The sequence below is a fragment of the Egretta garzetta genome, unplaced genomic scaffold, assembly GCF_000687185.1.
Source record: "Egretta garzetta isolate BGI_Z169 unplaced genomic scaffold, ASM68718v1 scaffold228, whole genome shotgun sequence".
NCBI lineage: Eukaryota > Metazoa > Chordata > Aves > Pelecaniformes > Ardeidae > Egretta > Egretta garzetta.
In genome coordinates, this window is record NW_009260758.1 from 655,070 (window position 1) to 667,162 (window position 12,093).

The 12,093-nt window shown below is 43.3% G+C and overlaps 1 protein-coding gene across 6 annotated transcripts in view; it reads left to right on the forward strand.

The window, feature by feature from the left end:
- Window positions 1-7: 7 nt before the first annotated feature.
- The window catches only part of SUMF1 (sulfatase modifying factor 1), a 45,139-nt gene continuing 33,053 nt past the window's right edge, over window positions 8-12,093 (forward strand). For 5 of the 6 annotated variants that reach the window (XM_035901397.1, XM_009645991.2, XM_035901398.1 and 2 more), the window contains exons 1-3: window positions 8-154; window positions 4,441-4,614; window positions 6,975-7,049. In XM_035901397.1, coding sequence (XP_035757290.1) covers window positions 110-154; window positions 4,441-4,614; window positions 6,975-7,049 — 294 coding nt within the window. In that variant the 5' untranslated portion in view covers window positions 8-109. Of the gene's footprint in view, window positions 155-4,440; window positions 4,615-6,974; window positions 7,050-12,093 lie in introns of those variants that run through there. The other variant, XM_035901401.1, reaches the window with a different exon arrangement.

Here is a 12,093-nt window from a genome sequence, read left to right on the forward strand (position 1 = left end):
GAGGTGTTCTGGGCTGCTTGTTTTGGCAGGCCTTCCGCCACCCCTGCCTGGCCACCCCTGGGCATGTGTGTCCCCGAGTGCTCCCTTAAGCAGGGCTGCCTGTGGCCGTATGGCCCGGGGAGGTGGCAGCCCCGTCTGTGTCGTCTCTTACTCGGTGAGTATCCGTACTACTGCAGCTCTGGTTCCCCCCCACCCATCTCTTCTAGGTCTGTGTTGGTGCGAATGGAATAGAAACGCCGATGAGTGATGTGTCGGGTCTCTTGTGCGTATTGCAGCAAACCCATCATTTATGTATCCGTAGCTTGATATCCTTTCAGGTTCTCTTCCAAGTGAAAGGAATTGCTTATTCTCTTCTGTTGCTGCTCTTCTGAAGGACACCATCCAGAGCTGAACGTGCCATAGAATCATAGAATGTTTTGGGCTGGAAGGGACCCCTAGAGGTCACCCAGTCCAACCCCCCTGCAGTGAGCAGGGACACCTTGAACCACGTCAGGTTGCTCAGAGCCCCGTCCAACCTAGGCTTGAACTTTCTTGATGAAGGCAGTGTTCAAAGTGGGTTGATGCGCTATGGCGGTGCTTACTGTGAAAGGATACTGAGACTTTTTGTGTCATTGGAGACCAAGTGCCTCACCGGATGAGATATCTTCAGTTCCCAGAAATGGGACTGCTGTTTCATTTCATGAAAGGTGCTGGTAAAGTTTGGCAGACAAAATTATATCACAGCAGACTTAAATGGTTCTTATGCCAGATGGCTTGCAAATAGGAAAAATGTGAGGGGCTGCCTCTCTAATTGCCTCTTGGTGTTGTAACGCTGGGAAGCTGTGTCAGCTTGGGAAAAGCCTGGGTCACATAGGCAGCATGGAAACTTGTAAAGTAAAGGGAAGGACGCACAGGGGTAATTGTGACTTTACTATTCCAGGCTGCACTTAAGAAATTTGAGAATATTTAAAGAGTCTGAATTAAATAATCCATGTTGTACTTGGGCTCTACATCATTAATGCCCATTTCATGTAATAAATTTTGGTGTTTCACTGTGGGTCTCGCTGTAGGGTGAAAAAATCATTTGACTGACTTTTTGCAAGGAAGCTGGCAACTTCAACAGCAGATAATGAAAGCTAATTGGTGCTGGATTTTAAGTTATGGTCATAACATAGCTTGATTATGCTTAGCTAGAAAACATTTTTACCAGAAGGGAAGTGAGGGGAAAAATGGGCTTCTACCTCAACTGAGATAAATTATTTCCACTATATCTTCAGAAATGGGGAGCTAGTACTGTAGTGGGTCAGCTCTGCATTGCCTATGACTATACTTATGTTGAAACATAAATGTGGTCCCTGTTGTTGAAGCTGAGCTTTGAGGACAATGAACTGCATGCGCTAGCTAAGTAATCTTGTGAAGATACAGGCAATTATAGTAGAATTATTGTTGCGCACTCTACATAATACAGTAAATGATGTATGTCAGCCTCTGCTGTTGGATTTCTGCCTCCATAGTTCAACTTTGATATTTATTAGAGATTAGTTCTTCAGTGTTAGCTATCGGTATTTTAAAACTGGATGTTAAAGCTGCTTAATTAACTGTACAAATGTGGTTTCTGGATGCGAAGTCTATGCAGAAAACCTGTTCTTTGCCTACTGTTTTATTCCACCTTTCTCAGCTGAAGAGCACTGTCGGACACCTGAGCCTTGCAGCCTGTGATGTGGTGTTACCATGAAGCTGTCAAAGGAAGGTCCCACTTCCCAACAGGAGGTGGAGCTGTGAAATGAGCCTTGGTGGGGGAGGATAATCCCGTGGAATCGATATTTGGTATCGGTGTGGGACACAGCATTGGTGGACATGCCAGAAGCCTCAGCTGTAACGGTGTGAGAGGGCTGCAAAAGCAGCAGGTTCATAAGGAAGCCTTTGGGCATTCCTAGCTGAACATACACTGGCAATCTATTGAGATTTTTCAGGTTTTGGAAATGAGTGCTAGGCTGTAAAGCAAGCGTTATTTTTTCGCATGCTTTTAGACAGCAGCTCGCTAGCAAGCTCTGAATCTTGCTTTGAAGACTGCTTCAAGGAGCTGTTTTAGCTACAGTGGGTTGGAAAGAGATTGGAAGGAAGGAAGTGGTGCAATTCTGAACCACGTTGTCAATTCCTCAGTCCTAAAAACTGTCAGCAAATTTATCCTGAAGCCCTTTTATGGATCCAGTTAAAGGCTATCTGAAGTGCTGAGATTCTTTTTGGTGGAGAAAAAGTTATGAGGATGCAGCTAGCTTCAATGTGGTTGGTTCAAAGGAAAAAGTGTTTGTAGCACATCTTACAGGCCTTCTGCAAGTTGTGTGAATTCTAAGTGTCGCTGGGAGAGACCCAAGCAAAAGGAGGGATCTGTAGTGGAGAAGAAACAATGAAACTGAATGTATACGTTATGTCAAATACTCCAAATTCCCTTAAGAGCAGGGAGAGGTGCTGGATAGCTGATGGGAACTTACTGATCACTTGGTGTGCTGGTGTAACTACATAAATAACAGTAAACTCCAGAAGCTGGAAGGTAACTAATGATTCTTTTTGTCTTCCTGGTTTGTGAGTCAGCGTGGGCATCCAGATAAACTGTTTTGGTGAAAGCATCCAACTTTGTGAAGAGAATCTTGTAAAGTAAGAAGAAAAAAAACCCAAACAAACCCAAAATTTCAACTATAGAAAAACCAAGGTCCTATAATCTAGGACATTCTGCAAAATGGCTGTATGTACCAAGTCCAGAGTTCATGTTTGGTTCTGTGAGCCTGCCTCGTCATCTAAATAATATTACGTCAGTTCACATCATTTACAGCCCTATCTCTGCAGTTTGGCTACTTCTAATACGCACGTTGCATACTGTGTAATACCACTGTATGTGCGTGGTGTTTTTTTGAACTCTCGTACATCTAAAACCCAGGCTTCTTTTTCTGTCAGAACTTAAACTGCGCTTCTGGAGCAGTGTTAGAAGTATGCTACTCTGGAAACGTCTCTGTCCGTGAATATTTCTGTTATCAGACGTGAATTTCCTGCATGCCAACCATCAGGATTTTGCAAAAAAAAAAAATAAAAAATGCTGCTGTCTTTTAGAACTGGCTTTGCTTATTTTGGGTTCTGTCACTGCTCCGCCTTCTCGAATCCCTTGTAAGAGTAGTGTGTGATCACAGATCACCACCAGGGTATGATCAGGGTATGTATGATATGCCGGACTATTTTCCCTAGCGGATGCCTATGTCAGTGCTGGTTGGCTTTTCTGGGGCTCACCCACTCACAAACCCCTGATGGTTGCTGGAGGAGGAGTGAGGTGGCTGAATTCAATGTGAGTTGGGGGGTGGAGGTAGCTCAGGAATATGGATAAGTAAGAAGGAGGAGTTTTCTTCCTCAATTCTTTCATCTGTTGATGATGAGTTGGGTAACTTCTTTGCAAGCTAGCTCGTGGGTAGTGTCAGCCCTTGAGACATCCCCCTGCCCATTGGGAAGATTTTACGCAGCCTGAGCTGTCGTTTGTCATTCCAGCACAGCCTTCTGAGCAGGGATCATGGGTGCTCGTGATTTTTGGGTGAGCTGCTCTTGGGTGAGGAGTGTGTTGCTCAGTCTGTGGTCTTTAGAGGGCTCTCAGGGAAACATCTGATGATAAGACCTCTGGAGCCTTTGTCTTCCTGGAAAGAGCCCACTAAAGCTGGTGGAAAATGTTTTGTTTCTCTGGAAATTGGCTGAGGCCTTGAAGGGAAAACATCTTCTTGAAATAGATAAAATGTTATTCTGTCACTCATCCTGTACTTGAGGAGCTTGAGGCTCGTGCCCAAGGCCAGTCTTCTAGAGGAGAGGAATATAACTGACTTGAAAGTTTGTCTTGTCTCAGGCACGCAGAGCTGCAGGTGCTGTCTCTGCCTGCCGGTTAGCAGCATGGCTGGTAATAAAATGCTGCACGTGCCTGTTGGTAAACAAAAAATCATGTGTAGTTAGGATGCAAACAGGTATAGGCTTGTCCACAGAAGAGCACTTTACAGTTTCTTAGTCTCCAGATTCTTCATTGGTGCATCAAGCTTTCCTAGGAATAGAGTGAAATGCCAAAATTCTTCATCTGAAAATAAATAGAAAGGACTCTGGATTGTTTCTGTGCTCTTGGGGGCACAGTATGGGAACGTGTTTCTCTTCATCAGAGCACAAGCATTACCCTCAGTAAAAGTTCTGTATTACCCAGACTTCATGTAGAAAGAGCTAAAAATGGGGGGGTTTGTTCCCCTTTTACATTCTGTTTGCTATTTCTTCCAAACAGGTGGTGATCAAGATGCCACTCTTGCTATTTTGTTGTGCTGCTTTTGTCAGTGAAACGCTGCTCAAAGCAAAAGCACCGCCAAAGATGAGGCGGCGGAGGAGTAGGACCGGTAAGAAGCTTTTCAGCCTTTGATTTTCATAATCTTTTGGGTGGTATTTTCTCTGCAGATGGTCGCTATTCCAGGAGGAGTGTTCACAATGGGCACTGATGAGCCTGAAATACAGCAAGATGGTGAATGGCCTGCTAGAAGGGTCCGCGTTAACGGTTTCTACATGGATCAGTATGAGGTCAGCAATGAGGAGTTTGAGAGATTTGTGAATTCCACTGGGTACGTTACTGAGGTAAGGCAGAAGGGTGTACAGCCTCCTGTCATCTTTCTTTGCGTTGGCAAAACCCCCCCTTAAAAACTTAGGGCTTTTCTTTTTTGAAGGATGCCACAATACTTGCTTAGGATTTGCATACTAGAATGTTTCTGATGTAAGTAGCCTAGAGAGAAAATTGTCTTGCCTTGCTGCCCAGGGGTCTGAAGGGGCATTTAGATCTATACTGTTACATTTACTAAGTGTCTTGATATCTGGACTAGCATCTTCCCTGCAGTATGACCGAGGCAGCTTGCATGAAGATGTCTGGTGGCTGAAGATGTCTATGCAGGGTTTTGGGGGGGGGGAGTTTGTTGTTGTTTGTGGGTTTTTTGACCTTTGGGTCCTAGGACATCTCTGTACCAGTACAACTATGTTGTTTGATTTTTCTCCTTATTTTAGAGGAACAGGGGAGAAGGGATTTAAAAAACCTGATAGCTGAGGGCTCTTCAGGCTTGTTCAGCACAGCTACTTGCTAATGAGCTGAGCAATAGAGAGCCCTGCTGTCTAAAGAAGATATAATAGCAAGTATAATAATAGTTTTGTGCATGTTACTGGGAACAATGGACTAAGACAGAATATGTTAAGGTTCTTCCAAGAAAGAAGCTACCTGTGCCTGAGGCTCTGATCTTTCCTGACAGTTGACTGTTCCTACGCAACTCTTCATAAAACCCTGACAGGCCTTTTAGGCAAATAAAAGCCTCCGTAATGATCAGGTCTCAAAGGAGGCACTTTGCTGAACTCACTTGATAAACTGGTTCTCAATTGGAAGACAGGATCCTTCTGGTTGGATGAAGGGCTTCTTTTCTCTGCGGCACTATTTATGGTTTTAAGTTCTTAGCTCAATAGTTATGAAAAAATGGTTGCTTAACAATTTTGAGTTTGAACAGGGCTCACTTGTTACAAACGGCTTCTGGAATGAGCACGTGTGCAGTGGTATTTGAAGGCAGCGCTGCATCAGGTGGAGCTCGCTTCAGGCAGTGCCTCGTGGCTCAGCTGGTGTGGCTGGGTGCTCTGCTTACACCTTCCCCCCCACCCCCTGACATGGGGCCCTCTTTTACACTGGATTGGGAAAAATAAACTCAGAGTTAGAGTAAGCAGCACTGATTCTGCAGGGGTTTTTTTGGGGATGCGGCTGAGCTGTTTTTTGTGTGTTTAAGTCATGTCCACATTACTTACTGCGGGTAAACAGAGCCAACCTACTTCTTGTTTTTTTTTTCTCTTACTAAGGTCTAGACTGAACTCCAGTAGCAAATGAAACCTGAAAGTAAATAGAAAGCCGAAGGAAAAAAAATCTCCAGGTGTACAGCTGTCTCGTTGAACCAAAAGTACTTTTTAACAAACTTTAAAAAAAAAAAAAAAGCCCTTGATGGGGGCTGTCAGACTGAAATCTGGGGTCCTTTACATGATAAACCTGTTTGCCTTTCTGGGTCTTGCAGATTGGGCAGGAAAGGAGAAAAAAAAAAAAGTATTTTTTCTTTTCTTTGATAAACCTGTTTGCATCTTTGTCTGGGTCTTTCAGATTGAGCAAGTGAGAGAAATTAACTATTTTTTTCTTCTCTTTCCTTTCTGAAACTGAATGTGTAAAGATTACAGTCATGTGCCAAAACTTCTTGCAATTTGTGTGTTGAATGGGATCCTTCTTTCAAGCTGTGCTTCTTGAAGAGTTCTGAGTGTGCAGAAGGAGCTCATGGTTATCATTCTGAGCCTCTGAATGCCCATAATAAAATGAAGAAATTGAGAAGGGCGAATGTATTGAATTCTGCTAACATGTTTTGACTTCCCTAGTACATCAATCCATTTAGTTTACCAAGGGGGAAAAAACCCTATGTGGGTATAATGTACTGTGATTCATTAAAATTATTTGTTTCTTTTGGCATTATATAACGCTAGATATAATGACTGGGTTGCTTTAACTCCTCTCCTGTTCTCTTATTGTAACAGCACTTTAAAATGTGGTGCTAGTGATGATGGAGGAGCAGTAAGTGACAAGGCTTAAGTCTTTCACTGTGATTCCCAGAGGAAAAATAAGAGAAATGAAATATGCCCTTGAATGTTAGATTATTGACTGTAGCGTTGTAAAGCAGTTGGGACAATGGGAGCTGCATTTTTAATTAATAACAGTAAAAACATTTGCAGAAGCTCTGTGAGCTACCAACTGTCCAGTGGCAGTTGAAGAACAATGACATCCAGAGATAAAAAGCCTTCTCTTCCTTGAAAGAGAACTCAAAATTACTACTAGAATTTCCTTATCCTCGATAAAATAAAGCTGTAAATGTGAGTGGCGTTTTAAGAATAACATTCCTCTGATAATACGGTTCAACCCTTTGTTCTTTCTACAGGCAGAGAAATTTGGTGATTCCTTTGTGTTTGAGGGAATGCTGAGTGAAGAAGTGAAGGCTGGCATCCACCAGGCAGTGAGTAATGCAGCTGGGTACAACTTCCTTAGCAATTACTGGGGTAGATGTGTTAGCAATTATGGCAATAATACCTAAATTGTGTGATGTTCCCAAAGCCATGTACAAAAATGGGATTTATGGAGGATTTGTGGTCTATTATCTGGTCTCTCTTTTTTTTTTTTTAAGCAAACAATTAAAAAAAATCTACTCCTGATTAGCAACGGTTAGAACCAACCCCTTCTTGTCTTTTTTTGCCTCCTAAATGAGAGGTATTTAGGACTGTAGTAAGTGGTGTGGATACAAGGCTGTTTATTTGCATTACACGTGACACAGCGATGCTTTGGAAGTTCAGATGTCAGTCGTGGCTCTGCTGATCGATGTGCTGCGTAGGTAAAGAACAGGAGTGCTTCTGGCTCCAAGAGCACACGTACGTGTGGCTGTAACGCTCTGCCAACACAGTCTTGCGTCTAAACAAAGCTGGTAAATCCTGCATCCTGTTGATTTAAGAAAATGAGGACTATCTGTGTATCTGATAAGATAGCGATGCTTGCATGCCGTGCTTTTTCTAGGCTAACTAGAGGCAAATATTCCTAAGTGCCATTTCTACAGCAGACCTGAGTCTAGAAGCAATTTGCAACAGAATAAGGAGACTCTAAGTTTACTGTGCTTCCTGCATCTCTGTAGAAAGATGCTGTGTGCCTCGCTCTTTATTCACTTCCCTTCAACTTGCTGGGGCAAGATAGTGATCCAGGTAGGTGCAATGCTGATTAAACTGGAGCTGTTCCAGTTTTCCTGTTAAGTGGAAGTGAATACTCATTTAAAAAACAAAAAAGTTGGGTAGCCAAGCTTCCCTGTCCCACTTTTCCCTTTTTCTGTTGTGAATGTGTTGCTGAGCCTTTCTTAGGCTTTATTTACTTCCTCCTTAACTGGTCACTTAACCTTTACAGCTCCTGATTGTGAGTAGGTTGTCTTGTCATCTCCTGGATGAATCTATCTGCTCTGAGCAGAAGTTTGGACAACATGATCTCCTGAGGTCCCTTCCCATCAGAATTATCCTCAGGTCTGGTGAACGCACTGCATTTCCAGATCTCTTGTCCCATGCCTTTAAAAAGGCCTTGGAAATGAAGCGTTCTGATGTGCGTAGTGTGGCAGTTTTGGGGGTGGGTGGGGGTGGCTTCAAATTGCATTTATTCTGGATGGGAATGTCTGCTTTGTTGGTTAATTTTCTTTTGGATCAGCAAAGCTCACTTGGCTCATTCCGCAACTGCTTGAATCGACACAGGGAAGCAGGATGTACGCAAGGAGCAAGGTGGTAACAGGTCTGAAACTGCATCCTTTGGCAATCAGACATAAATAAGTGTTAAGTGAAACTACACCTGTAGAGAGGCACAACTCTTTCTTTGAAGGTAGAATAAATGCAGGTGGGCTCATCCCATCACCCCAACAGAAAGTTCAGCTGTCAGTGTTAGTGAAATTCTTTTTCCTGCCCTAGTTCTGTGATGCAGAAATCCCTAAATCTGGCGCTCTGTTTTAAAACAAACAAACCAACCCTGAGAATGCTGGTGTAGGCTCAGTCTTGGCTATTTGTATAAACACACAGAGAGTGTTGGGAGCCACTTCCCTGGGTGTGTCAGCCAGATTTTGGAGTGTTGGCTGTAGTGCTAACAGAACAAGCATTATGCCAGAGGGCTGGAAGGGAGCCCAAACTGGTCTTTTTGGCTGCTGCTTTAAAAAAGTTTTCTGTATTTATTAAAACTCAACTTTGTGCAACTGTCCTTTTGCTGTGCTTTTCAGTAGTTATTACTGGGTCATCTTGTGAGTTACTGGCATGCACAGCGTTGTCAGAATCAGCACAGAGATTGTACTAATTATTTTGGTAAGGTGATCTGGAGAGTAGCGACTGCCTCCTTTGTAGTTTGGCACTTTATGCTGATGCTGTAGACAAATTTATGTTCTAAAACATGGTAATATTGTGAGGAGGTGAAAACAAAACTAAAAGCTGCTTTCCTTCCTCCTGTCTGCCTGCCCCCTCACCAGCTACATGCCCTGAAATCCAACTTTTAGCACAAAACTTCTGTCTGCAAGGAGGTGTCGAAAGGCAGCTCAGTGGTAGCGCTGGGAAGAGAACTCTTATGTCTGAAGATGTCTGAAGGTACAGCTTAGAATTTTATCTCTATATGCTCCTGCCTTTCAAAACTGTGTCTTTTTGCTGTTCTAGTGTGGGTTTTCTGTGAGGTTATAAATGTTGAGAGTACTGTGTAGACCTTCATTGTTTTGGGGGTGTTTTGTTGTTTTGTGACTGCAATTTGCAGACCAGAGCAAGCGAGCACCTTGGAGTTGGCCATGGGGATGTGGTGTCAGAATGCCATGCACTCAGACTCTTCTCAGACAACCAAACTCTGGGTAGGCCATGCTTATCCCAGCTAATTGAAACTAATGATCTATAGAGAACTGCTAATGCATTTTATGCTTTCAAGAAACAAGTTTCTATAGACAACTTGCAAGAAGCTTCTTATTGCTAAAATGCAGAAGGATCCCACCTACGGGTCAGGGACTTTGAGAGTTCTGCAAAAGCAAATCCTTCCTAGGGATCTTCAAGCTTAAATTAAACAATAGAAAGGAAAAGCTAGCTTCTTGTTACATTGCCCCAAATGTTTAAATTTTACCAGTGTCTGCTGGGGTAAAAATGGTGAAAGGAATCTAATATTATTCAATTATTTAAAAGAGCATGTTTTAAAGCTTGGCTGCTGCAGTGTAACCGTTCAAATGTAATCAGGAAAAGTATACATTGCATGAAATGGGTTTGCATCAGCAGATAGTAATGATCAGCAATAGTGAAGATTAAGGCTTTTTTCTCTATCTGTATCTTAGTCAGTCTTTTAGCTTGTGGTATGTACCTTCCTGAATCATAACTGTCACTGTGAAAAGCAGGAATAAGATGTAAACATTGGGGCACTGGTACTGGAAAACACCCCCCCCCAGCTGATGGGAGGAAGGACTGTATTTTCACTGTGCCTTAGTGGCTCAGATGTGTTTCAATAAGGCTTTTCTCCAGCTGAAGCACCGGGGTGCTAAATGCAAATGTGAGTATAGGGGAGGAGCAACAGGAATGTGTATTTTGGAAGTAGCATTGCATATGTAGTGCAAGAACTGGGGGAAGTGAAGATATCGAGCTAAGTGGTATATAACAGCTCCTATAAAGAATGAGGTGCATGTGTCTGTTGGGGAGTATCTCGGGGTTTGGCTTCTCTGGTTCTTAAACCAGACTAATTTATCATAGGCCCTGAAAGGAAGCAGACAGCTCAATTAGAACAGAGGTGGGGCTGGTGAAAGCTAATGCAGGAGCAAACCAGCTTAGCACGTAGGGTGATTGTTGGAGCTTTGGGTGTGCGTTTCCTGGAGGTGAGGTGGTCTCCTAGATAGCCGCTGCTACAGGAATGTAGGCTGGACCTAACCCTCCTCTGGAAGGGAAGCAGTAAAAAGGGGTGTAGCAGCCAATAATTGAATTGTTCTAGATTTCTGGGAACTCGAGTTACAGTTTTGGTCTCTAAGTTTGTGGTGGTAAGCTGGCAGAGAGCAAAAATTTAACACTGGAGCAGATGAGGGTGTTGCTGATAGAATTGGCGGGGGACTTTTTCAAATAAAGAAGGATTTTCTAGGGCGAGGGTGGAAGGTCCTTTGAAACCAAAACGTTTTGTGTGGCCTTAACAAGTCCTGAGAGCTTCACGTATTAAAAATCAGTTCTCAGACTTGCAGATTAAAACCAACTACTGATTACTGCATCTCTTACAGCTCTTAAGTTATGGCCTTTCTTGGGTACTTGGCCTTTGGTTTAGATGTCTCGGATAAAACACAGCCTAGAATTGCCAATAGCCTGGCACTTGGAGATTATTTTTTTCTTTCCTCCTCTTTTGAGAGAATTTGGGGAAATGGAAAAAGCTCAACATTGAGATTTTGCTGCTATTTTATGATGTAAGTGCTTTCCTGCTCTTTTATCTCCCTGACTGAGTTAAGGAGGAAGTAGAGAGGGGGGAATTTTTGCGTGCCCAGCACTATTATTCCATGGCACTGTAAAATGCCATTTATATGGCACTTTAATGTATCCTAGAGCAAAAAGCATGGGGATTGTGTCTGTGAAATGAGGAGGTACTGAAGTGCGCTTGCCGGTGAGGGGATTTGAGAGCTCTGGCAAATAACTGCAAGAGTTCGCTTGCTGTGCAGCTACCATGAAAAAGGTAAACAGGGATAGCACTTACTGAGATGGGAGTACGGCACAAGTCAGATCTGCTCGCTGGAGAGCAGTGGGAACACTTTTATTCTTGGCTTGTGGAAGGTAGCAAAATTAATTTTTGCTTCTGGGCCAGATAAATTCTGCAATGAAGAGACTGAAAGTGTACAAATCTGTATACTTTGTATTTAAGAGGTGTTGAAGTTTTGGTCTGAGAAAGCCATGAAATTAGTTCACCGGCAGACTTGAGCAAATACTATTAAGGCGTTCAGGTCGATCTAGAACCCACGGATACTTCTTTCACCCCTGTTTGTATGGAAACCTCTGCAGTGGTCTCGAGCTGTGCAATGTGCCTGTTCATAGCAGTGCCTCTAGGCTGTAACTCAAAGGGCACAGTCCCGTTATAAAACCCATGAGAACGTTATGCATTTCAAATGAGTATTTCAAATTCCTGCTAATGCAATGAGCCATGTTTGCAGGTAGGATAGCGGTGCTGGTGTTTGCAGCACTTACTCTGGAGGCCGTACCTTCTGAGAACACGCGGTAATACCTCGCTTATCTGTGGCATGGGGGGCGGCAGGTTGGTTCTTCTGTAGTTTGTCTGATATTGTTAAAGATGTCAACACACACCGGACGCATAAGCAGAAGTCGACAAATACACTTATTGCTACTTTAAGGGTAAATTTCATCTCTACCAGACTTGGCTTTTGCTTTTTCAGAGGCCTTTCAGAGAGGAAGCTGAACCCCAAGGGAGATGGGTGAGCCTGTTTCTTGCAGACCCCAATGCTTCACATACCCCCGACAAGGTGTTGGGAGGATGGAGCTACTGAACCG